The sequence below is a fragment of the Phyllobates terribilis genome, unplaced genomic scaffold (genome assembly GCF_046119375.1).
Source record: "Phyllobates terribilis strain yellow unplaced genomic scaffold, ASM4611937v1 Scaffold_2__4_contigs__length_985480577, whole genome shotgun sequence".
NCBI classification, from domain to species: Eukaryota; Metazoa; Chordata; class Amphibia; order Anura; family Dendrobatidae; genus Phyllobates; species Phyllobates terribilis.
The window spans coordinates 193,309,144-193,336,835 of NW_027362762.1; the positions used below are offsets into that span (position 1 = coordinate 193,309,144).

The 27,692-nt window shown below is 44.7% G+C and overlaps 1 protein-coding gene across 2 annotated transcripts in view; it reads left to right on the forward strand.

Annotated features, from left to right (window-relative positions):
• The window catches only part of SLC39A5 (solute carrier family 39 member 5), an 83,454-nt gene extending 56,375 nt beyond the window's left edge, over positions 1-27,079 (forward strand). For both annotated transcript variants that reach the window (XM_073663741.1, XM_073663742.1), the window contains exons 10-12: positions 2,682-2,762; positions 18,534-18,724; positions 25,384-27,079. In XM_073663741.1, coding sequence (XP_073519842.1) covers positions 2,682-2,762; positions 18,534-18,724; positions 25,384-25,527 — 416 coding nt within the window. In that variant the 3' untranslated portion in view covers positions 25,528-27,079. The remainder of the gene's footprint in view (positions 1-2,681; positions 2,763-18,533; positions 18,725-25,383) is intronic.
• Positions 27,080-27,692: the final 613 nt, after the last annotated feature.

Genomic DNA, 27,692 nt, shown 5'->3' on the forward strand with positions numbered 1-27,692 from the left:
TGGCCCCCTCAGGCCCAATCCTGGCATGCATGGCCCCCTCAGGCCCAATCCTGGCATGCATGGCCCCCTCAGGCCCAATCCTGGCATGCATGGCCCCTTCAGGCCCAATCCTGGCATGCATGGCCCCCTATCACTGCACACATGAAAAAAATTAACACTTCTACTCACCTTCCTTCCTCCCCTCTGCTCCAGCGCTGCGTCCTGTCTGTCAGTAGCTGATCTCAGCATCTGAGCAGCACATGACGTCACTGCCATGCGCCCTCAGATGCCAAGGTGAGCTGTGGGGATATTCACTCCTCTCCACACCGGGACTATGGACGTGGAGAAGAGTGAATCGTCATTCTCCTTAATAGCGCGCACTGTCAGCACGGCCGCAGCTCCTGCTGCAGCTCAGCGATCCTCTGTGCCCGCTACTAAAGAGAATGAATATTCACTCTTCTCCACACCCATTCTCTCTAATAGCTGGCATACTGGATTGTGGAGCTGCAGCAGGAAGCTGGCGGCTGCGCCTGACTGTGTGCACTATTAAGGAGAATGAATATTCACTCTTTTCCACTCCCATGGGCGTGGAGAGGAGTGAATATTGATTTTATTTACCAGAGGGCACACGTCTTAGCTGTAGCTGTCGGCTACTACCTGTGCCCGCTGCTCCACCACTGCAACCCGCCCCACTACCCTACACAGCCAGGAGAACAGCTGAGCCATGACGGGACGCGGGACTGAGCCCTCAAAGCGGGACAGTCCCGCGGAAACCGGGACGGTTGAGAGCAGAGGCGTAGCTAGGGTTTTGGTTCGGGGGGGGGGGGGGGGAGGCAAAACTTCTGAGTGGGCTCCTAACCAGGTAACCCTGATTACAACTATAGTGGCGCACCCAGATAGTGGATGTAGGAGAACCTCAGCAGATGACAGCGCTGTTACGGAAAATAATCTCTATACAAAGACCAGCACTGATATTACCGTCATATGGTGACATGTATTAATAGATGCCAGTCCTGTAGAACATATAAGAGATCACAGCACAGTTTTATATATAGTACCTTACAGCTGACGTTCTTTCTGATTAAATTGTTCACTTTTCCCGTCTTTTCCATCTGGCCCAGACCGACATGACAACTTCTCCAGCCAGGGCTCAGAGTCTCAGGTCTGCAGAGATCACAACAAAGACACATTTGACTCCTTACATTTCAGGCCCCGTCCCCATCTATTCCCAACCTGCACAAACACCTCTTCCTGCTGATACCCCAATACTGAGCCTCTGTTGCTGTATGTCCATATTACTGCACCTGCTGTGTGCCCTCTAGATGGTAATACAACCCTCTAGAATATAGTAATGGCGTGTACAAGTGTCCTAGAAAACAGAGCCCACATTGTGCCCCCTAGAAAGTAATAGTGCCCCTTTGACAGTCACGATAACCTGAGTTCCCCTATAACAATAAGTGCCCACTCCTGCTCAAGTGCCCCATAGCGGCTGCTGGGCAGTGCAGGGACATGCACTCTGGGCAGAACAGGGAGACTAACTGTATCCGGAGTGCTGCGCACGCCGGATACAGTTACATTAGCATACCCCCAGGTGGGCCCCCTCAGATTGCGGGGCCCGGGGCCAACGCACCCTTTGCACCCCCGTTAGCTATGCTACTGGTCTTGCGGTTGCACATGCCTCTTAAAAGGCATAGCTCTCAACATGTACAATTCTGTTGTAGTTTATGCAATTTGCATCCTAAATTATGATAAATTTGTCAGCCATGTCCCCTCCCCATTCCTCCATATAGTCCCATACCCAGTTGGGACTATCCTGAAATTGGGGAGCTGTGCCTGGAGATCGAGGGTTTGTTCCAACTTCAGCCACATCTGTGTTCTAAGTTTATAGAGATGAATATAATGGTGAAGCAGGGAGCCCACAACTTTTAGCTATATTAGCTTTTGTTTCAATGCCTGTTTACACAGGCAGACCAAAGTAATTGATGTGCGCTGAGCGATCTATACTAGGTCGCTCAGTGAGTACAGGCTGCCAGGGTTCTCAGTGGGGCAGTTGCTGTTTACACAGGATGATGCACTCCCAAGAACAATCATTGAGTTTTGCTTCTTCATCAGGTGAAAGATAATAGTGAAACAAGCTTATTTAACAGTCATTCATGATTATCTTGCAATGTAAATGCCCTTTACACTCCTAGTATGATTTTTATAGGGGCTAAGTCCCTTATATCACTGTACAGCTAGTTTAATTTGCATTTTGGGGGTGACAGAGTCCATTTAAAATTGCTTATGGTTACATTTCCTGACTGTATAAACAGAATGTCTACACATTTATGTTGACCATTCATATAGCAATATATTAGTATAGTGAGTGTAGTGCGCTCCACCTAGACATCTGTTAGGTTGAATCTCAAAGTAACAATTTTTATGTAGGATCTAATTATTTTCAATTCTATCATACATTACTGGCACTAAGTACATATCTCAGCTGATGAGGTCGTCATTTTTGAACATGGATGGAACAATTTTTCTTTGTAAATTTCTTTTTTCATGTGAACACCTGATAATCTGTAATATAAAACTCTGATCTACAGTCATTGTCAGCTCAAATCTATTAGTAATCGTAATGTGTAAAGTCTCCCTGAGTATATGCAGAAATGGAAATGTTTAGACATCCTGTTAACAGGTCTTGTGTTTGGCTCTTTTAGGTGCTGCCTTTTCTGGCAGTTTCTCTAGCGGCCTCAGTACCACCGTTGCTGTATTCTGCCATGAACTACCACATGAACTTGGTGAGTGATAAAACTGTACATTTACTGTACTAAAACATATAGGAAAGTTGCTATTAGTGAAAAGTTGAAAAATAACAGCACTTTCCTGACCACAAGTCGCCTGTCCACTTGCTATTAGTCAAATAAATTGCATTAACTTTAACAACTCTAAAATCCACAATTTTGTAACCTGTACAGACTCTGTGTGTGAAAGACATTTCTTAAAACCCCTTTCACTTATATTGAACTGTAAGGCCATGTTCCCATAAAACGTAAATACAATTATTTTTTTTTCACTAAGTTTTTTTGTGCACAAAATCTGCTGCATTCAACTGTCCCAGCAAAGTGAATGTCATTTCATGAAACTCCTACCCACTGTGCATTTAAAAAACGTATATTATTTTTTTGCTGAGTTTTTCTCTACAGACTTCTATGGAAAGACTGAAAAATTCCAGTTGCGTTTTAAAGTCCAGAATCAAAGCTGTTTTGTATAAAAAACAAACAACCAAAAACTTCTACTTTAAGTCTGCACCCACCGAGCAGGCATAAAATAAACAGGAAAACGCACAAAACGGGGAAAAGACCTGATTCCTCCATACCTATCACTGCCTATGGGCTTGTGCAGGTGACCGTATTTCCGTTCCGTGTGTGATCCGACAAAACATCAGATCGCACTCGGACCAATGCTATCCTACGGGACAAAAACGCAACTACATGGAAACTTAAGTAAGAAAAGTGGATCAATAAACTCTTCTTTATTGGTGAATGCTCGTGCAAAAATGTGAACAGTTTATTGATGTGTGGTTTCTTACTTGTTTAAGTTTCCATATAAAATGCAGCATTTATGCTACACGTGACTATGGCCTCATTTTTTTTTTTTTGCAACGTATTCAAGAATGCTGAACTTCGTGGCTAGGGTTCTTATTACTCTATCATGCAGGGGCGGAAATACTATTGATGCAACCTGCGCAGCTACACAGGGGCCCAAATGGTAAGGGGGCTCATATGCACCTCAAAAGCAGGTCTAATTGTGCATTATGATGAGCTATTGGGCTGCTAAGGGCACATATACTGTTCTTGTACAGGGGCCCTTTTCTGACTGTCCTCCAGTGCTAGTTTAGTTAGAAAAGAGTTACTGTGGTTTCCACTTGCGCACCGATTCCCCCCACCCACCCATATTGGGTTAGAAGTGCTATATCAACCCCCTAATAACGTGTATGTATGTGTGTGTGTATGTATATATATATATATATATATATATATAGTACAGACCAAAAGTTTGGACACACCTTCTCATTTAAAGATTTTTCTGTATTTTCATGACTATGAAAATTGTACATTCATTCATGTGAGCCAGTTTCTTTGTAGCGCTTGATTGTTTTTGCAACTGCACTTGGGGACACTTTCAAAGTTTTCCCAATTTTTCGCATTGACTGACCTTCATTTCTTAAAGTAATGATGGCCACTCATTTTTCTTTACTTAGCTGCTTTTTTTCTTGCCATAATACAAATTCTAACAGTCTATTCAGTAGGACTATCAGCTGTGTATCCACCAGACTTCTGCACAACACAACTGATGGTCCCAACCCCATTTATAAGGCAAGAAATCCCACTTATTAAACCTGACAGGGCACACCTGTGAAGTGAAAATCATTTCCGGTGACTACCTCTTGAAGCTCATCAAGAGAATGCCAAGAGTGTGCAAAGCAGTCATCAAAGCAAAAGGTGGCTACTTTGAAGAACCTAGAATATAAGACATATTTTCAGTTGTTTCACACTTTTTTATTAAGTATATAATTCCACATGTGTTAATTCATAGTTTTGATGCCTTCAGTGTGAATGTACAATTTTCATAGTCATGAAAATACAGAAATCTCTTTAAATGAGAAGGTGTGTCCAAACTTTTGGTCTGTAGTGTGTGTGTGTGTGTGTGCGTGTGTGTGTATGTATATGTATGTGTATATATATATATATATATATATATATATATATATATATATATATATATATATATATATATATATATATATATATATATATATATATATATATATATATTCATACATACATTCATTCATTCATTCATTCATTCATTCATACATACATACATACATACATACATACATACATATATATTCATACATACATACATATACATGTACACACAGGGTTGTCCAAAAGTAGGGGGAGATTTGTCAAATATGGTGTAAAGTGAAACTGGCTCAGTTGCCCTTAGCAATCAATCAGATTCCACTTTTCATTCCTCACAGACTCTTTGGAAAATGAAAGGTGGAATCTGATTGGTTGCTAAGGGCAACTGAGCCAGTTTCACAGATTTGGTTTTCACAGATAGATCTCCCCCAAATCTGTTTTCTTTTCAGATAACACATAATGGCAAATAATTTAAATACAGATCAAAGAAAATGGATTTTAACAGAGTATTGGAAATCTCAAAATGCTGAAACCATTAGAGCAAATTGGGTTGAAACATTTGGTACTCAAGCCCCAAAGAGACAAACCATTTACCGCATTCGTGACAAATTCAATGCCACTGGCTCAATCCTTAATGCTCCAAAAACTGGTCGACCCAAAACAGTCTGTACAGAAGATAATAAACAACTTGTTGCTGAAACATTTGTTCAGAGTCCAAAAAAGTCCACCAGAAGAGCCTCTTTGGAATTGGGAATTTCACGAGCTTCTATAATGCGAATCCTGAAATCTATTGGGTGGAAAGCTTATCGTCCACGTCTAATTCATGGTTTATTGGAGGATGATCCAGACAGGCGGCTGCAATTTAGTGAGATTATGCTTAATGAAAATGAAGAAAATCCAGTAATTTTAGATAACATTATGTGGAGTGATGAAGCTTCTTTCAAATTATCCGGCCATATTAACATGCATAATTGTATTTACTGGTATATTGAGAACATGCATTTAACATTACAGCAACAACTAAATGAGCCTGGTGTCAATGTTTGGGGTGGTATTTCAAGTGTTGGTGTTTTAGGACCAATATTTTTTAATGGAACAGTCACAGGAGATAAGTATCTCAAAATTCTAATGAATCAAGTTGTTCCCCAGTTACAGCAACAGCCTAATTCAAATGACCTTTATTTCCAACAAGATGGGGCCCCTCCACATTATTCAAGAGTAGTCCTGAGTATCCTGATGAAACATTTCCTAATAAATGGATTGGCGGAAGAGGCCCACTTGATTTGGGGAGTACTCAAGGACAAAGTTTATAGTCGAAAACCAAAAAGTGTCAGTGATTTGAAAAATTACATAAGAGATGCATGTCAAGAAATTAATGCCCAAAGAGACTTGTGCATAAAAGTTTGTCGAAGCTTAAGAGGCAGACTTTAATGCTGTGCAAATTGTAATGGAAAACAATTTGAGCACCTGCGTTGATAAAATTTAAGGGCTTTTGTATTATTTGTAAGGCGGCGATGTTCACACCGTGCAGTAACTGAGGCAGTGACCCAAGAAAGTCCAACATAAGCAGCTTTATTCAGCAACTCACGGGTAACAGAAAAGTCCTCCGGTTCGCAGCCGGGTTAACATCAGTCCATAAACAACGGCTGCCGGGGGCAACTGCTGCACCGGGCCGCTCAGACCTGGACAGGTGCAAAGCCTTCCCAAGCGTGGGTTCAGCCACACTCAATCCTGCTGCGCTTTCCTGCTGTGCTCCAAGAAGGTTCCAACATAGAACAACACTACTCCTTAATGCAGGGTTTTTAAAGGACCTGTGGCAAGAGCCACTGGAAAACCCGGGTTGGAGGGAAGGAGGCCGCCCCACTGCCTCCTGTGACCTCCTCCAAGAAATGAAGGCCCTGCCGGGTTTTTACTAATCTGACTTAGCCAGATAGCCTCACTAGGTCAATGTTCACCTTCATTCCTGCATTGCAGCCGCAGGTGTGTCTGTGACTGCAATGCACTCCAAAGGTTTTAATAGGTCTCTGTACACATTCTGGGGGAGATATAGCGTCCCTCGTAGACGATCCTGGTCACTGCCTCACATATCCCCCCCTCTGTTCAAACTTGTGGGGTTGAACATTTGCCACCATACAGGGTGCCCGTGACAGGGCATCCGCATTTGCTTGCAACTTCCCAGGGCGATGTTCTACAGAGAAACTGAAATTTTGCAGTGACAGGAACCACCTGGTGACTCGCACATTCCTCTCCTTGGCATTCTCCATCCATACCAAGGGTGAGTGGTCCGTCACCAAGCGGAACTGATGCCCGAGTAAATAATAACGTAGCGATTCCAAGGCCCACTTAATAGCCAAACACTCTTTCTCTACCACGCTATAGATTTTCTCTGCCGGGACAAGTTTTCTACTCAAGTAGTTGACCGGGTGCTCTTCACCATTCACTTTTTGTGACAATACCGCCCCTAGGCCTACCTCCGAGGCATCTGTTTGTACAATGAAGGTTTCCTTGAAGTTGGGGCTGATGAGGACCGGTTGTCCACACAGGGCCAATTTCATGGACTGAAAGGCTTCTTCTGCCTGAGGGTTCCACCGAACCATTACCGATTTTTTTTTTTTTTTTTTTTTTTTTTTTCCTTTCAAGAGATCGGTCAGGGCCGCCGTTCTCCCAGCAAAATTAGGCATAAACCGGCAGTAGTTCCCAAGGATGCCAAGGAACGCCCTCACCTGCTTTGTACTTGACGGTTTAGGCCAGTTTTTTGTGGCCTCAACTTTATTGATTTGGGGCTTGATAACTCCTCTGCCTATCACATACCCCAAATATCGGGCTTCCTCTAGCCCTATTGCACATTTTTTTTGGTTTGCTGTTAACCCCGCGGTTCTGAGAGAATCCAGCACCGCTTGTACCTGTGATAGGTGGGTATGGCAGTCGGTGCTAAAGATGATAATATCATCTAGATACGCGGACGCGTACTCCTGATGAGGCTTGAGCACTATGTCCATCAACCTCTGGAATGTAGCCGGGGCCCCATGTAACCCAAAGGGGTAAGACCACATAGTGATATAGACCCTCTGAAGTTACGAAGGTGGTCTTTTCCTTTGCCGATTCTGTGAGAGGTACCTGCCAGTAACCCGTGGTGAGATCGAGCGAGGTAAAGTACTGGGCCTGCCCCAGCTTCTCAATCAGCTCATCCACCCTGGGCATCTGATAAAGGTCAAACTTCGACACTTCATTTAGTTTTCGGAAATCGTTACAGAAGCATAACGATCCGTCTGGTTTCGGAATCAGTACGATGGGGCTAGCCCACTCACTCCGTGATTCCTCGATGATGCCTAACTGGAGCATCTGTTTCACCTCAGCCGTGATGGCTTGCCTCCGGTCTTCGGGTACCCGGTACGGTCTCATTTGCACCCTTACCCCAGGTTCGGTGACAATGTCATGTTGGAGAACTGTAGTCCTACCCGGTAGCTCTGAGAACACGTCTGTATTCTGCTGCACCAGCGAGCAAGCCTCCCGTCGCTGCTGTTTAGTGAGAGCATCACTTATCCTGACCTCTCTGGATGCATCCCTGGCTGAAGGTAGAGAACTCTCTGGCGATATGGCCGGAGTGACGTCTGTAACTAAACACACTCGATCTTTCCAAGGTTTTAGCAGGTTTACATGGTAAAGCTACTCAGGTTTCCTCCTTCCAGGCTGATACACCCGGTAATTTACCTCCCCCAACTTTTCTCGAACCTCATATGGCCCTTGCCACATGGCCATGAGCTTACTCTCGGCTGTGGGTACCAGTACTAACACCCGATCGCCCTTGTTAAAAGACCTGACTCTGGCTCTTTTATTATATGTGCACCTCTGGGCTGCCTGGGCATCTAACAGATGTTCTTTCATGATAGGCATGACCGCTGTGATCCGGTCCTGCATACTAGCCACGTGTTCAATTATACTCCTATGTGGAGTCGGCTCTTGTTCCCATGTCTCTTTGGCTACGTCCAACAGACCCCTAGGGTGTCTGCCGTACCATAACTCAAAGGGAGAGAACCCTGTGGAAGCCTGGGGTACCTCACGGACGGCGAACATCAAATAGGGTAGCAACATGTCCCAATCCCTTCCGTCCTTAGAAACCACCTTTTTTAACATGGACTTGAGGATTTTATTGAACCTTTCTACTAGCCCTTCGGTTTGAGGGTGGTACACCAAGGTGCGCAATTGTTTAATTTTTAGCAGTTTGCACAGTTCCCTTGTCACTTTGGACATAAAAGGGGTCCCCTGATCCATCAGGATCTCCTTAGATAGTCCAAGGCGACAGAACATGGCAAACAGCTCCCGTGCAATCAGTTTTGCCGAGGTGTGGCGTAGCGGTATAGCCTCCGGGTACCGGGTGGCATAGTCGACGACCACGAGTATAGGTTGGTGGCCACGGGCGGATTTTACAATGGGCCCTACCAAGCCCATTGCAATCCGTTCAAAAGGTACCTCTATCACTGGCAGGGGTACCAATGGGCTACGGAAACTTGCGGTGGGTGTGGTCAACTGACATTCGGGGCAGGATTCGCAGTACCTTTGGACCTCCCCGAAAATCCCCGGCCAAAAGAACTGCTGCAAAATACGCTCTTGCGTCTTTTTAACCCCTAAGTCCACCCAGCAGGTGTGTGTGTGCCAACTCCAGAACCGCCCGATGGTACGACTGAGGTACCACTAAGTGTTCCACTACCTCGTCCATGATTTTGTCTACTCTAAAGAGCAACTCACCATTGACTACCATGCGTGGAAATACAGTATCTGCACCGGGCTGTTGAGCTACGCCATTTACCTCTACCACCCTTTCCCGCGCCCGAGTCATGGTGGGATCCTGTAGCTGAGCCTTCCCAAGTGTGTCCCGGGACACTTCCAGCTCGGGGATCAATGGGGTCTCCTCGACCTCTCCTGCCTGCCCCTTTAAGGGAAACCTATCGGGGTCACACTCTGTCCCTAGGTTGGACACCCCTACGGCAGGTACCCCTGACTCTGGTTCGTCGGGTACAGCGCCTGTAATACATTTTACCGGGGGAGAGTGGATTTTGTTTTTCCACAGGGTCCAGAACAGGGGCAAGTCTCTTCCCAACACAGTCCCATAGGGAAGAGGTTTTTACCACCCCCACCACATGTTTTATATCTCCACATGGCGTGGACAAAACTACCTTCGCAGTTGGGTACTCTCGGAGGTCCCCATGGATACACACAACCCCGACTGTCTGTCCACTGGGGTTGTCTCCTGCCACCAGCGACCTATGTTCCAAAGTCACTAGGCTCCCCGAGTCTAAGAGGGCCTCCGTGGGGTACCCATTAGCCAGTACCTGGCATAGTTGAAGTTCACTGACCTGAGGGTCGGCGCCCGCCGTGCAGACGGTCTGGGCGTACATTGAGACCCGGCGGTTATACCTGCAGTCCATGGGTTCCGTAGTCAGGGGGCAGTTAGCAACCACATGTCCCGGCCCCTGACACCGCCAGCACCTAATGGGGGAGGTACTGTTAGGTCTTATGACTGTTTGGGAGGGAACCGGTCTCCTGCCACTCTCATTCCGGGGTATCCCTTCAGCACGGGTACGGTGCTGACTGTCCTCAGCAGAGGGACGCGACCTCTTTCCCGGTTCCTGGGTTGGCAGGAAATGGCGTGACAGCCACGAGGGGGCAGAGTCCCGGATAAAGTCTTGAGTGGCCGAGTAGCGCTCGATCAGGCTGACCACCTGGTCGAGTGTGTCAGGGTCCCCTTGCCCCACCCAAGGTTGGATAGCGGCTGGCAGAGTCCTCACCAGCCGGTCAACCACCACCCTCTCCACCATCTGGGCTGGAGACAAAGCCTCAGGCTGGAGCCACCTCTTTACCAGCTGCAGGAGGTCATAAGCCTGAGACCGGGCGGGTCGGGTCTCCACATAGGCCCATGAAAATACACGCTGAGCCCTCACATATGTATTGACCCCTAGTCGGGCAAGGATCTCACCTTTGAGCTTCTGGTAGTCCTGGGCGTCCTCCCGACTGAGGTCGAAGTAAGCCTTTTGGGCATCGCCGACCAGAAACAGAGTCTACACTTCTTCTGCCCACTGGCCAGCCGGTAGGTTTTCCCGCTCCACTGTGTGCTCATAAATGGTCAGGAAGGCTTCCACATTGTCCTCTGGTCCCATCTTCCTCAACGCTGAGCGAACCTTGTCCCGGGCCTCTCAACGTTCCAGGGCTGGTGCCGTCGACATCTCCCCCAAGGCAGCAATCTGTTGCAGCAACAATTCGTTTTTTTTTTGCTGCTGCTGGGTGAGTACCAGCTGCTTATACAGTTCCATTTTGTCCATGGGTTGGAACTGAAAGGTGGCAGGCCGGACTGTGGTCATGCAGCTGCCGGTGGGGGTATGTCTCAGTCACAATGCCCGCATTCTCCACCAAACTGTAAGGCGGCGGTGTTCACACCGTGCAGTAACTGAGGCAGTGACCCAAGCAAGTCCAACATAAACCGCTTCATTCAACAACTCAAGGGTAACAGAAAAGTCCTCCGGTTCGCAGCCACCTTAACATCAGTCCATAAACAACGGTTGTCGGGGGCAATGGCTGCGCTTGGTCGCTCAGAGCTGGACAGGTGCAAAGCCTTCCCAGGCGTGGGTTCAGCCACACTCAATCCTGCTGTGCCCCCCTGCTGTGCTCCTAGCAGGTTCCAACATAGAACAACACTAATCCTTAATGCAGGGTTTTTAAAGGACCTGTGGCAAGAGCCACTGGAAAACCCGGGTTGGAGGGAGGAGGCCGCCCCACTGCTTCCTGTGACCTCCTCCAAGAAATGAAGGCCCTGCCGGGTTTTTACTAATCTGACTTAGCCAGATAGCCTCACTAGGTCAATGTTCACCTTCATTCCTGCATTGCAGCCGCAGGTGTGTCTGTGGCTGCAATGCACTCCAAAGGTTTTAATAGGTCTCTGTACACATTCTGGGGGAGATATAGCATCCCTCGTATACGATCCTGGTCACTGCCTCACATATCCCACCCTCTGTTCAAACTTGTGGGGTTGAACATTTGCCACCATACAGGGTGCCCGTGACAGGGCATCCGCATTTGCTTGCAACTTCCCAGGGCGATGTTCTACAGAGAAACTGAAATTTTGCAGTGACAGGAACCACCTGGTGACTCGCGCATTCCTCTCCTTGGCATTCTCCATCCATACCAAGCGTGAGTGGTCCGTCACCAAGCGGAACTGATGCCCGAGTAAATAATAACGTAGCGATTCCAAGGCCCACTTAATAGCCAAACACTCTTTCTCTACCACGCTATAGTTTTTCTCTGCCGGGACAAGTTTTCTACTCAAGTAGTTGACCGGGTGCTCTTCACCATTCACTTTTTGTGACAATACCGCCCCTAAGCCTACCTCCGAGGCATCTGTTTGTACAATGAAGATTTCCTTGAAGTTGGGGCTGATGAGGAAAGGCTGTCCACACAGGGCCAATTTCATGGACTGAAAGGCTTCTTCTGCCTGAGGGTTCCACCGAACCATTACCGATTTTTTTTTCCTTATATTCTAGGTTCTTCAAAGTAGCCACCTTTTGCTTTGATGACTGCTTTGCACACTCTTGGCATTCTCTTAATGAGCTTCAAGAGGTAGTCACCGGAAATGGTTTTCACTTCACAGGTGTGCCCTGTCAGGTTTAATAAGTGGGATTTCTTGCCTTATAAATGGGGTTGGGACCATCAGTTGTGTTGTGCAGAAGTCTGGTGGATACACAGCTGATAGTCCTACTGAATAGACTGTTAGAATTTGTATTATGGCAAGAAAAAAGCAGCTAAATAAAGAAAAACGAGTGGCCATCATTACTTTAAGAAATGAAGGTCAGTCAGTGCAAAAAATTGGGGACACTTTGAAAGTGTCCCCAAGTGCAGTTGCAAAAAACATCAAGCGCTACAAAGAAACTGGCTCACATGAGGACCGCCCCAGAAAACGAAGACCAAGAGTCACCTCTGCTTCTGAGGATAAGTTTATCTGAGTCACCAGCCTCAGAAATCGCAGGTTAACAGCAGCTCAGATTAGAGACCAGGTCAATGCCACACAGAGTTCTAGCAGCAGACACATCTCTACAACAACTGTTAAGAGGACACTTTGTGCAACAGGCCTTCATGGTAAAATAGCTGCTAGGAAACCACTGCTAAGGACAGGCAGCAAGCAGAAGAGACTTGTTTGGGCTAAAGAACACAAGGAATGGACATTAGACCAGTGGAAATCTGTGCTTTGGTCTGATGAGTCCAAATTTGAGATCTTGGGTTCCAACCACCATATATTTTTGCAACGCATAAAAGGTGAACGGATGGACTCTACATGCCTGGTTCCCACCGTGAAGCATGGAGGAGGAGGTGTGATGGTGTGGGGGTGCTTTGCTGGTGACACTGTTGGGGATTTATTCAAAATTGAAGGCATACTGAACCAACATGGCTACCACAGCATCTTGCAGCGGCATGCTATTCCATCCGGTTTGCGTTTAGTTGGACCATCATTTATTTTTCAACAGGACAATGACCCCAAACACACCTCCAGGCTGTGTAAGGGCTATTTGACCAAGAGGGAGAGTGATGGGATGCTATGCCAGATGACCTGGCCTCCAGTCACCAGATCTGAACCCAATCGAGATGGTTTGGGGTGAGCTGGACCGCAGAGTGAAGGCAAAAGGGCCAACAAGTGCCAAGCATCTCTGGGAACTCCTTCAAGATTGTTGGAAGACCATTTCCGGTGACTACCTCTTGAAGCTCATCAAGAGAATGCCAAGAGTGTGCAAAGCAGTCATCAAAGCAAAAGGTGGCTACTTTGAAGAACCTAGAATATAAGACATATTTTCAGTTGTTTCACACTTTTTTGTTAAGTATATAATTCCACATGTGGTAATTCATAGTTTTGATGCCTTCAGTGTGAATGTACAATTTTCATAGTCATGAAAATACAGAAAAAGCTTTAAATGAGAAGGTGTGTCCAAACTTTTGGTCTAAACTGTATATAATATATTCACTGCAGAACTGAAGTTTAACCTTGGTGCACTGGTACCCAGACTAGTCCAGGAGTGCCGCTACTCATCTCTGCACATCACTAGTATGAAGCCCACAGTGTATGTGCAGGGAGGAGGAGAGGGACGAATTGTTCTCTTCCTCCTCCTCTCTTTGCTCATGCTGGTTTGTCAATCACTACCACTGTGGGCATCAGACTAGTGAAGTGCAGAGATGGGAGACTGAGCTCCTGGACTAGTCTGTAGGCATCAAGATTAAACTTTGGTTTTGCAGTAAATATATAAACACTGCCCTCTCCTGGATCTCCTCATACCTCACTAATCGCACATTTAGCGTCTCCCATTCCAATATGACCTCGTCATCATGACCTCTTTCCATTGGTGTCCTCCAAGGTTTTGTCTTGAGACTCCTACTCTACGCCATCTATACATTTGGTCTTGAACGACTGATAAAGTCAGTGCAGTATGTGTAAGCCAAAACCAGGAGTGGGTCACTAATGCAGAAGTGGTGACATGTTTCTATTATACTTTTCCTATGAATTGTTCCTCACCTGGTTTTGGCTTACACATACTGATGGAAAATACTGTCCAAATACTGAATGTGTGAATGTAGCCTAAGGCTAGCTCTGTGCATGTGTGGGATTTTAGTTTAGATGGTGCTGGCCAAAATGAAACCAGATCTGTTAATCAATTAAGTGGGGCAGAGCTGAGGAAAAGTGGGAATTGGATGCTTCGCCCCCAGCAGTTCGCCCCGGGTACATTTCGCCCCTCACATTTCGTCCCCAGCATTTGGCCCCCAGGATGTTTTGCCCCCGCACATTTCACCTCCGCCCATATCGCCCCCAGTTCTCCCCCGTCCGGGGGCGAAACGTGCGGGGTTGAAATGTGCAGGGGCGAATCTTCCTGGGGGTGAAATGTGCGGGGGCGAAATGTACCTGGGGGCGAACTGCTGGGGGCGAAACTTCCTATAACCATAATGGGCCCACAAAGTCATCCATACAGAATAATGGGCCCCATTTAGTCCTCCATACAGAATAATAGGCCCCCCATAGTTCTCCATACAGAATAACGGGTCCCACATAGTCCTCCATACAGAATAATGGACACCATATAGTCCTCCATACAGAATAATGGACACCATATAGTCCTCCATACTGAATAATGGACACCATATAATCCTCCATACAGAATAATGGGCACCACACAGTCCTCCATACAGTATAATGGGCCCCCCATATTTCTCTATACAGAAAAACGGGTCCCACATAGTCCTCCATACAGAATAATGGGCCTCATATAGTCCTCCATACAGAATAATGGGCCCCCCATAGTTCTCCATACAGAATAACGAGTCCTGCATAGTCCTCCATACAGAATAATGGGCCCCATATAGTCCTCCATACAGAATAATGGGCACCCCATAGTTCTCCATACAGAATAACGGGTCCCACATAGTTCTCCATACAGAATAATGGGCCCCATATAGTCCTCCATACAGAATAATGGGCCCAACATAGTCCTCCATAAAGAATAATGGGCCCCACATAGTCCTCCATACAGAATAATGGCCCCACATAGTCCTCCATAGAGTATAATGGGCCCAACATAGTCCTCCATACAGAATAATGGGCCCCACATAGTCCTACATATAGAATAATGGGCCCCACATAGTCCTCCATACAGAATAATGGGCCCCCCATAGTTCTCCATACAGAATAACGGGTCCTGCATAGTCCTCCATACAGAATAATGGGCCCCATATAGTCCTGCATACAGAATAATGGGCCCCACACAGTCCTCCATACAAAATAATGGGCCCCCCATATTTCTCCATACAGAAAAACGGGTCCCACATAGTCCTCCATACAGAATAATGGGCCTCATATAGTCCTCCATACAGAATAATGGGCCCCCCCATAGTTCTCCATACAGAATAACGGGTCCTGAATAGTCCTCCATACAGAATAATGGGCCCCATATAGTCCTCCATACAGAATAATGGGCACCCCATAGTTCTCCATACAGAATAACGGGTCCCACATAGTCCTCCATACAGAATAATGGGCCCAATATAGTCCTCCATACAGAATAATGGGCCCCACATAGTCCTCCATAGAGTATAATGGGCCCAACATAGTCCTCCATACAGAATGACGGGCCCCACATAGTCCTCCATACAGAATAACGGGCCCCACATAGTCCTCCATACAGAATAGCGGGCCCTACATAGTCCTCCATACAGAATAATGGGCCCCATATAGTCCTCCATACAGAATAATGGGCCCCCCCATAGTTCTCCATACAGAATAACGGGTCCTGAATAGTCCTCCATACAGAATAATGAGCCCCATATAGTCCTCCATACAGAATAATGGGCACCCCATAGTTCTCCATACAGAATAACGGGTCCCACATAGTCCTCCATACAGAATAATGGGCCCAATATAGTCCTCCATACAGAATAATGGGCCCCACATAGTCCTCCATAGAGTATAATGGGCCTCACATAGTCCTCCATAGAGTATAATGGGCCCAACATAGTCCTTCATACAGAATGACGGGCCCCATATAGTCCTCCATACAGAATAACGGGCCCCACATAGTCCTCCATACAGAATAGCGGGCCCTACATAGTCCTCCATACAGAATAATGGGCCCCATATAGTCCTCCATACAGAATAATGGGCCCAACATAGTCCTCCATACAGAATAATGGGCCTCACATAGTCCTCCATAGAGTATAATGGGCCAAACATAGTCCTCCATACAGAATAACGGGCCCCATATAGTCCGCCATACAGAATAACGGGCCCCACATAGTCCTCCATACAGAATAGCGGGCCCCATATAGTCCTCCATACATAATAGCGGGCCCCACATAGTCCTCCATACAGAATAGCGGGCCCCACATAGTCCTCCATATAGAATAATGGGCCCCACATAGTCCTCCATACAGAATAATGGGCCCCACATAATCCTCCATACAGTATAATGGGCCCCACATAGTCCTCCATACAGAATAATGGGCCCCACATAATCCTCCATACAGAATTATGGGCCCCACATAGGGGTGGGGGTTCTGGTGTCGAGGGCCAAATAAAACCACCCTACGGGCCAGATTTGGCTCATGAGCCAGAGTTTGACATATGTGGTTTAGAGAACTTCAGTTTTGTGCTGACTTTGAGGAACCTATATAATGTAAATCCCCCCAAAAATTATACCATTTTTAAAACCGCACCCCTGAAAGTATTCAAAACTGCTGTCAGGTAGTTTGTAAACCTCTCAGGTACTTCCCAGGTATTAATATAGATTGTAATGAAATTAAAAATTCTATTTTTTTTTCTACTAAAATGTTGCTAACATCCTAACAAGCCACCACAGCTGACAGATGAAGATGGCCATTATTTGGCCTTGGATTGCCATGGGAATCATCAGAACCTCACAATCATGAGCTCGGTGTGCCGATTGGATTAAAGCAGGAGCCCTTTCATTTTGTTAACCATGTACATGCCAGTGTTGCCATTGACAGCAGCATCTAGGGGGTTAAATGGCCATGATTGGTGCCAACACAGATTCTGGCTGATGCAGTAGGATATCTGCTGTAGTATAGGCTGACAGTCACCTTTTCACTTGTTGACGGATACTATTTTCTTTTTTTTCAGGTAAGTAAAAAGGTGTATTGGGGGCCACGAAGGGGCTGTTGATGATCATGATGCATGATTTGGCTGAAAATGGCAAAATCCCAGACATGTCACATGTCAGACACAGCTGCACACAGCCTAAATTGAAGTCTATGGGGGCAAAGTCATGTGCTACTAGTCTCCTGTTACTGCTACAGCCGTCATATGTGGGGAATTGTCATCGCAGGAGGCTTGGGTTAGATTAGTAGCACCACTCCAGCGCTGGAATAAAATAAGTTCCCTGCCCCTCGTCTTATATTTACTTGCCGCTGTCTTCATCTTTTATCTGTGCCTCTCAAGTCAGTCTCCAGCAGTTTGTGACCTTCCAGATTGCTTCAGTGTTTGATGGGCGATCCGGAAGTCACAACTCAATGTAAATCTAAGAGAGCCCGAAGGAGGCCAGAACGAACCTCTCATAGATTTACATTGAGAGCTTGTGACTATTACCTCTGACTTTTGGTTAGTAACAAGTAGCGGTCACAAGATGGCGGAGGACCGGAGTGGTGCTGGGAGCAGCTGAAGATGGCGGCTGGTAAGTATAATCTTAGATCAGGGATCTTAGATTAGTGGCACCACTCCAGTGCTTAAATAAAAAAAAACACAAAAGCTGGAGTGGTGCTTTAACATTCAAGGGAGCACTGAAGCACCAGGTGGAAGAGTATCGTGGTCTTTTTCAATTTGTATTAATTTTGTACACTGTTGTTCACGTGCTGCTTTCCGCTAATTGCATCAGAATCCGCACAGTTGTATTAAAATGGTAATTGCCATTTACCAAAACATTATCAAAGGAATAGAAAAAAGGGAAAGAAAGTCAGCTCACCCACTATCAGATTGCCAAAGACACACGGATCCAGCAGTGCTGCAGTAAGAAATCCAGAGAAGAAAATTCCAGCGTAAACCAAAAGATAAGGACAAGGATTGAGGAAGGTTTTTCCGAAACGCTTCTGTTTCTGAGCATTTTTCTGGTAGTTCACACTTAATTGTCTCTTGGAATTTTTTCCTTTTCTTTTTATTTCTTCATATATATATATTTATTTATTTTTGCAATAAAAATAACAATTTTAGAAGTCAATTACACTGGATTTTTCTTCTCCGGTTATCAAAGGAAGGGATTTTTTTTTTATACACAGTAGATCTTAAATTTGTTTTGAAGTTTTAAGATGAATATTTATTATCTTTTTCAGGTGATTTTGCAGTCTTGCTTCAAACTGGTGTCCGGATGAGAAAAGTCTTATTTTTCAGCCTGATGTCTGCGTTGCTCTCATATCTGGGTATGGTGGCCGGAGCCATCGCCAGCCAGCATTCAAATCAAGTCACTCCCTGGATATTTTCAGCTACTGCTGGAATATTTCTATATGTGGCGCTTGTAGATATGGTAGGTCAACATTACATTGATAATTGCATAATTTGTGGGAATATAAATTTACACTTCCATATGTCACAGTTCTTTTCTAGTTTTGGTTGTTGTTTTTTTTTGCTTACACTGTGAGTTTTGTCCTTTACTACTGAACTGAAAGTTGTATAAGCAAGTAAAATATTCTAGTTCACACGACAAATGTGTTGCAAATATTTATGTAACTGAAAATTTGATTTAGGCTATGTTCCCATGTAGTGTAAGTGTTAAGCTTTTATGTTACTTTTTTGTGCAGGTGTCCGCACCAAAATTTGTAATACCAATCTGTTCTGATTATTGTGTTTATGCTACTTTCTTTTTTTATGCATTTTTGGTGCTGATTTGAAGCAGCATTTTTGTTAGGCTTCATTCACACGTCCGTATTTGTTCAGTATTTTGCATTAGTGCTTGTATGCCAAAACCAGGAGTGGAGTGTAGAAAGAAAAACTATACCTGAAAGATTTACACCTGTTCTGTGTTTTGAAGACACTACTGGTTTTGGCATAGAAATACTGATCAAAAATACTGATGTGTGAATAAAGCCAAAATGCGTTTTCTAGTACATAAACACTGGGTTTCTGTAGTTAAAAATGCAGCTTCGTTTTTTACATGTATTTTTTTTTTCCGGTTCCCCACAAAAGCGTATAGGGGAAAAAACACATAAAAAATGCACAGTTCAACGGTGTATTTACACAGACAGTGGGTTTTCATGAAATTACATACACTTTACTTGAACTGTTGAACAAAACAAATTTTGAACACCAAAAATGCAGAAACCCCCCCACAGAATTTACACTACAGGGGAACATGGCCTTATACACACATTTATGCAGAAAGCACATGGATTTTTACAAGTCCAATTCAGACAATGAGGAAAATTGCAGAAGGTTTTGGGACAAATCTAATGCATGTGAATATAGTGCCTATTCTGTCTTCTCTTCTTTAGTTCCTGGGTAACCTAGAAATTCACTCTTTGGTGGCATAATATCAAATGGCCTCATTGATCAACTGTTTGCTCTGGTGGCAGCTGAATGCAAATATTGAGCACAGTTGAACAGTCCAGCTCCATTCAATGTGTAGCGGTTGCTGCTTGTATTGAACACAAAATGTACTGATCTGCAGCTCTCAGCAGTAGATACTACACATTTAACAGAGCTGAATAGCACAGTATAGTTCAATGATTGCAACTAGCCAGGGCTAATAACAGCTGATCAGTTGAGGGTGCAGATTGTGATCTGTTATTTTGTTGGGAGAAAGTTTTTTATGCATCTCACTCTCTAAGCTTTTTTACACATTGTTTTTTTTTTGTGTGAATACTTGAATGGTGTTTAGTGTAGGGCGGATAAATTAGTGACCAGGGATATCATTTTTAGTACACCATGTGTATATGGGGTTTTAAATTGTCTTCCAAGATGACTTAATGACCGCTTTATGATAGAATAGAATTAATTACATTGAAAAGGTTGTTTGAAATGTTAAAAATATGTCTGTTTTGTTCCACAATCAGAGCCACTCTTTTACATGGGTTATGTGTGGAATTGCAGCTTCAGTTATGTGCAAAACAATTGCAGTCTTACATCACTAATGTTTTTAAGTACTGTTTTTGGCAGAAAAGGTCATACAACATACGAAAAAAAATCATGACTAGGTGTAGGCAAGTGATGGGCAACCAACATAATCAACAGTCATGATATGCACACTGCTAATTGGGTGTAATTGACTCACTTATTGAAAGGGAGTGATCTAATTAATAGCAGTGCGGCATTCAATTAGTTAGGTCATTTTGTGAAGAAATAGGTGTCAATTATAGCCCTTTTTTAAAGGAGGGCAGCAAATGTACCTGCTGGTATTAGCTCTTGCTCAGTGAGTAAAATTGATCGTTCCAGACATTGTACTGAAGGAGAAAGAACTTTTGATCAATAAGTTGATAAAACATATAAAAAAGTGCAGAAAATAATTGGCTGCTCAGCTAAAAAGATTTCCAATGCTTTAAAATGGCAAGTAAAACCCAAAACACGTGGTAGGAAAAGAAATACTACCATCCGCATAAAGTACGGAATCACAAGAATGGCAAAGAAGCATCCAATGATCAGGTCCAGGGAGAGCAAAGAAGTTCTTCAGTTACCTGGGAGTGCGGCAACGATCAGAAGACGTCTACGTGAAGCAAAACTATTTGTAAGAAACCCTCATAAAGTACCATTACTGAAAAAAAAGACATGTTGAAAAGGTTACAGTTTGCCAAAGAACACATTGACTGTCCAAAAGAGAAGTGGCGCAACATTCAATGAGCAGATGAAGGCAAGATTGTTCTTATTGGGTCTAAAGGCCGCAGACGGTTTGTGAAACGACCGATAAACACTGAATTCAAGCCACCGTACTCTGTGAAGACTAAAACATGTAGGTGCAAGTATAATGGTTTGTGGATGTTTCTCATATTATGGAGCTGTGCCCATTTATCACATATCAGGCACTATGGACCAGTTTGAAAGTATCAAAATAAAGGAAGAGGTCATGTTGCCTTATGCTGAAGAAAAATGGCCTTGGTATGGGTGTTTCAGCAGGACAATTGTGGCACCCCAGGGGTCTGGTTGCCACAGTGATAGAAATATCACGTCTGAGAGCAAGTGGGAGGTTCCCTGGTCAGGAGCCCTTGAACATGCAACACCTCCTGTCCCAGACCAGATAGGGGAGGAACCTGCCCTATATAAACTGGATCTGGGGCGGGGTTAGAGAGAAAGCAGAGGGAGAGTGAAGAACAAGCAGACACAGGGAAAGCAACAGCTAGGAGCTCTGTAGGAGCAGGAGCTGAGTGCCATGGACTGGAAGCAGATATTGCTCGTCCTGGCTGAAGACACTACGACCAGACAACGGAGTCCGAGGCTGTGGGGATCTCTAAGTCCAGCAGCAGAAACCAGCCGGCAGGGGATTCCAGGTCCTCTGGCCATAGGAAGCCCGGAGGCTCAGTCACACACAAGGGACCGGTACCGCCATCGAGGAGCTGAAGCTACCAGAGGGTCCAAGTCACCAGCCATACGGGTGAGCACCACACGGTATACTCAGGGACGTGGGCTGCTTCCACTTGCTTACAGCAAGGTAGCCAGGAAGAGTGCAGATATACGTGGAGGCCTACAACTCCACCTGGCCAGGGGAACTCCTGTTTGTTCACAGACTGACCAGGCCCCTTATGCTAGCCAGTACTCCTGGGAGGGTCTGCCTTATCATAATCAGTAAAGACCCTGAACTGCACTGCAAAGACTCTGAGTCGTTCCTGCTTCACCCGTGCACCATCACTCCCATCATCCACACTCACTGCCCTGAGGCTATACTCCTCCCGTGGGGAGTTGTCCCATCCTCTGCTGCGCACACAACACCAGCCTCAGCGGTCTGCCTCGCAGCGGCGGTACACCCTGACCGCAATCCACGGGTGGCGTAGTCTGACATTAACCTAAAACATAAAACAGACGGCCACTGGTCTGACCACCCTGAGCCACGGACCGGGTCACCGCCACGGAGACTACAACCCCCCAGAGACCCGGCTCTGGGTAACCCACGCACATGCACACACGGCCCAGGGGGCGCGTCACAATGACCCCAAACACACCAGCAATTGGGAAAAATCCTAGTTCCAGACCTACAAGATTGATGTTATGGAGTAGCCAGCCCAATCCCCAGACCTCAATCCGAATGAGAATTTGTGAGGTGACATCAAAATGCTGTTTTTGATACAAAATCTAAGAATACAAAAGAACTGTGGAATGTAGTCCGGTCAGCTTGGGCTGGAAAATGTGTTCACAGGTGTCAGATGTTAGTTGACTCCATCATGGGCGTACCCACCTTGGGGCTGGAGTCACTGACAGCAGTGTGACACTTCTATTATCAGCGTCAGACAGGACAGGGGGTGGATGTGCGGCAGGAGAGGAGGCAGCAGCTCAGGGTAATAAATGGAGGTATATATATAAAATAGAGTATAATAAGCAGCACTGAGTGTCACACGGCCCTACCTGACATGGCCGAGCATTTAACCCCATAAGCAGTGGGCTATGTTATTATAATAATGCTATTTTTTTTTTTTTTTTAATTTCTGCGCTTTCGTCTTTCCCTCCCGTCTTCCTTTTTTTTTGGAACCAGTGATACTTTTGACTGACACCATCCATTTTATACGGTTTACTAAAAAATGTGCAATAAAAAAAAAACCACGAGCATAGAGCATCGGATGCGATATGCTAATGACACTCGGCTCCTGCTCTGCTGCGAGTGTGATCCGAGTGTCAGTGCTCTGTGCTCCGATTCTCTCACATGACAGAATTGCAACACAGCTGTGGAGGAGACGGAGAAAGTAATTTCTCCATCTCCTCCATTTCCGGTGTCCGTGGAATTGCACTGCACTCAGGTGACATTTGAGTGCACTGCCCCATAGTGTTACACTGCCCCATAGTGTTACACTGCTCAAGTACAATCCTATTTTTTTATCGTATTGCACTTGTCTGATTTATTCGCTCGTGTGTCAGCGAGCCCTTGTAGTTTTTAGAGATCGTACTTTTGTGGACACGTTGATACCAAATGTGATTTTATTTTTTTGAACACTTCTTTATTGTTCACTAGGGTAAAGGTGGGAATGATTCCAATTTTTATCTGATGATCACCGTTTGAGCATCCCAGTAGACAATGGGATTCTCAAATGAAGCGTCGTCAAAAGGAAGCAGAAAAGGAAAAAAGCTGTTAGATAGTGTAGTTAAAGCTCCACTCCTGCAGTTTTTTATTTTGCTGCTGGAGTGGCGCTTTAAACCTCACTCCCCTGCCAGTGAATGGGTCTGCGCACATGACAGTGTGTTTCCACAGACCGTGTGTCCGTGGGCAAAACACGCTGACATGTCAGTTTTTTACACACTGCACGGGCCACAAAACATCCCGTACTGATGACACATGGTTGACATCCGTGTGTCATCAGTGTGACACGTACCGGTGCCTGGGAATCAGTGTACAGTTAGCGCTGTTCCCAAGCGCCAGGTGCTGAACACTGCCCTCATCATTGTCCCCTGCCGGCGCTGCGATCAGCATCAGCAAGGGACAATGATGAGTAGTATTCTACTCCAGCTGTGTCCTGGTGTAAGAATAAAATAAAAAAATTATTATACGCACCTGTCCGTGTTATTTGTTTTCTTTTTAATTTCTGCGCTTTTGTCTTTCCCTCCCTTCTTCCTTTTTCTTTTTTTGGAACCAGTGATACTTTTGACTGACACCATTCATTTTATACGTTTGCTAAAAAATGTGCAATAAAAAACCAAAACACGAGCATAGAGCATCGGATGCGATATGCTAATGACACTCGGCTCCTGTTCTGCTGCGAGTGTGATCCGAGTGTCAGTGCTCTGATTCTCTCACATGACAGAATTGCAACACAGCTGTGGAGGAGACGCAGAATTAGATTTGTGGTATAATCTGTGGAAAAAGAAGGATTTAGCAGAAGACAAATTAAAAGACATTGAAGTGGCTGCACTTTTTGAGGAGGCTAATATTTTTTTTTTCTGCAACAAGGCACGCACTCTTCATTTTAAGTGCTTTCTCGTCCACCACAGCTACTGTTGAACGATCTTTCAGTACCCTTCAAAGGGTAAAGACCTGGCTCAGAAGTACAGTGGGAGAGGACAGACTGACTGGATTGTGTTTGATGAGCATTCATCGGAAATTCTTCCAGGAAAATCAGGACTGGATTGAAACTAAAGTTTTGAACAAGTTTTCTTCAAACCCAAGAAAAATGATATTAGTATAAGACATGTAATTAGAATAAAAATCAAAATTTTTTGCAAGCAAATAATTGTAATAACTAATAAAGCACTTCTATAATTACATATAATTTTCTTAAAATTTTCATTTAATTCACCTTTTTCGTTTTAAAATTTTACAACCTGAACAACCATGGCTTGCCCCCCCTTAGTTTTGATCCTGGGTACGCCCATGGACTCCATGCCACACAGATGTAAAGCAGTTATCAGAAATAAAAAGGTTATACAACTAAGTATTAGTTCAGTGATTAACAGAAAAGCTAAGTCTGGAAACAAATTATAGTTTATACTGTTAATATTCCAGTTTGTAAATGAAAATGCAGACACTGCTATATTTTTGAGCAGTCTATTATTCCTTTTTCTTCATTTTCAGTTTAAAATTTGATATTTTGTTCATGTTGCATTTGGAATTGATTGTGCAGCTCTCAGTGCCTTTGTGTATATGGAGATAAATGCTATTATGAGGACTGAGCTTTTTCTCAGTTGTTTTAAACACATTGCCATTATTTTGCTCATAACTGTAGATCCTATTTTAGTGTTGGACAACACTAGTATAATTTTTGGAAAATATTTTTTTACACCAGGCCTTCCCCTTATACACTGTAGAAGTGTACTGCAGGAATTGCCTATGGGCAGATCTGAAAGAGGGCTTATCTGCTTGCCTTGAGAGCTACAGTTCAGAAGAAATCTGGGCTTTCATCATGTCACACTGTATATGTTTTTGTCAGAAAAATTCTATGCAATAGACTAATTCCCAAAAATGAAAAAAAAATGGGGTCAATTAGTTCTTTTATAATATTCCAAATAATAAACCCCAACTAACATATATTCTTCTGCTTTTATTTCCTTTGCATTTAGCTTCCGCAAATGCTGTATCGTAAGGCTTCAGACCACTGCCAAGGAACGGACTGCATTCTCCACAGCATTGGTTTCCTACTTGGATGTGGAATAATGCTGTGCATAGCCCTGTTCCAGGACCAGATGGTGTTTTTACACTTCTAGGAAATGAAGAAAGAGACTTTGATTATTTATCCCCATGTCCAATACTAAGAAGCTGTAGTAACCTCATGTGGATTCTGAAGACTTTAACATACTCCTACATGGGATCAGTGATATCCCCAGAAATGCCAGATCTCTCTATGTTTTACTACAAATACTAGGGTGATGCTTTTAAGTCCAAGGAGACCCCACCAATTCTCCAAGGACCGACTAAGTGGACTAAGTGTTGTCAGCACTCCCGATACCATACAGTTACCACTTACTTTAGTGTAAAAGCTGCACTTAAAGGGGTTGTCCGGTCCAAATCGATAAGTCTGCAGTCACTGTGTTAGGCTATGTGCCCACGTTGCGGACCTGAAGCATATTTTTTACGCTTCTCCCTGGCGGGAAAATCGCATGCGGATATTACATGCGGTTTTCCCGCCAGGTAGAAGCGTTTGTGAGGCGTCTTTGCATGCATTTCCGCATGCGGGTTATCAAGCACTTCTCCAAGCATCACTTGGAAAAGTGCTTGACAACTTGTTCAGAATGGTAAAAAATAAAAAAATAAACTTTATACTCACCTTCTGATGCATTCTCTGCCCCGTCCGGAGTCTTGAGCGGCTCACGCTGTTGTGTGCAGGACCTGCGGTGACGTCATTGAGTCATGTGGTGGGTCACATGACTCAATGACGTGGCAGGTCCTTCAGACAACAGCGCGACGGAGGGAAAACATCAGAAGATAAGTATAAACTTTATTTTATTCTTTTTTTTACAGGTTCTTTGGTACCCAGGTCTGGAGGAGAGTCTCCTCTCCTCCAGACTTGGGTACCATCCGCACATTGATTCCGCAGCGCTTCCGCAAAATTAATGAACATGCTGCGGATTTTTGACTGCAGCATATACGCTGCGGAAAAATCCGCAGCATGGGCATTGACATTGCGGAATGCCATTGGGGACCATGGGGTGCGGATCTACATGCGTTTTTCAAGCGTTTACGCTGCGGAAATTCCGCAGCATATACGCTTGAAAAACGCTACGTGGGCACACAGCCTAACTGCAGACTTATAAATCCCCCCAGTGCACGCACTGTGTGCTGCGAGGGTTCGCCAGTGTTTGAGACAGGAACGGAGGGTATGTATCAGTTATACATATCCCCGGCCAGAGTCTGTCCAGTGGGCCACACCCACTAGTCAGCCACGCCCACTAGTCGACCACACCCACTGGACAGCCGCATCACTAGACGAGGCGCGACCTCACTCAATACAAGTGTATGGAACGAGGCTGTGCCCACTGGACTTGCTCTCGCCGGGGGGATTTATAACACATACGTACCCTCCGTTCCCAGCTCAAAAACTGGGGAACCCCCGCAGCACACAGTGCGTGCACTGGGGGGATTCATAAGTCTGCAGTCACACAGAGTGTCTGCAGAATTATCGATTTGGACCGGATGACCCTTTTAAGGATTGAGTATGAGAAATTACTTTACAACTGTGTTTTCTACAGTCTCAACGTGAAACAGCTACAATTTACTTTATGTAAAAAATAAAAGTTTTTATGTTATATTTGCTTACAATTTAGCCATCCTAACTTTGTCCTCATGTGCACAGTGCAGATCAGATTTTTCTTCTTTCTTTTAACCAGGTTTGCTCTCTGGGAGATTAATTTATTGGCTTATAAAACATAAACCTAGTCTAAACTCGGTATTTAAATCATTATTTCTTTCCCAAAAAATGAGGCCATTTTATCAGCAAGCAACTGTAGTCCTGATAAGGACAATTGTCTCTTAATCCATGATTTACACACAACTACGAGGGTCTTGTCTTCGTTCTGCGCGTGCATGTTGAAATATACTGATATCTTTTGTATTAATATAAATGGTTGACGGGTATCTTTCTGTAAGGGTAGTTTCACATGACTGTATTTTCGGGCCGAGTGTTGAGTTTTCTGGATGAAACGCAAACTATTTTTGTTATACACTCGTGTGAACCCAGATTTGGAAGCAGAGGTCAGTGGAGGACCATAAGAGAAGAAACTGTATTGGACTATAGGGGCTCTGTAGAAACAACATTTCTTTAGGGACTAGTAGGTGGCACATACAGTACAGACCAAAAGTTTGGACACACCTCATTTAAAGATTTTTCTGTATTTTCATGACTATGAAAATTGTACATTCACACTGAAGGCAT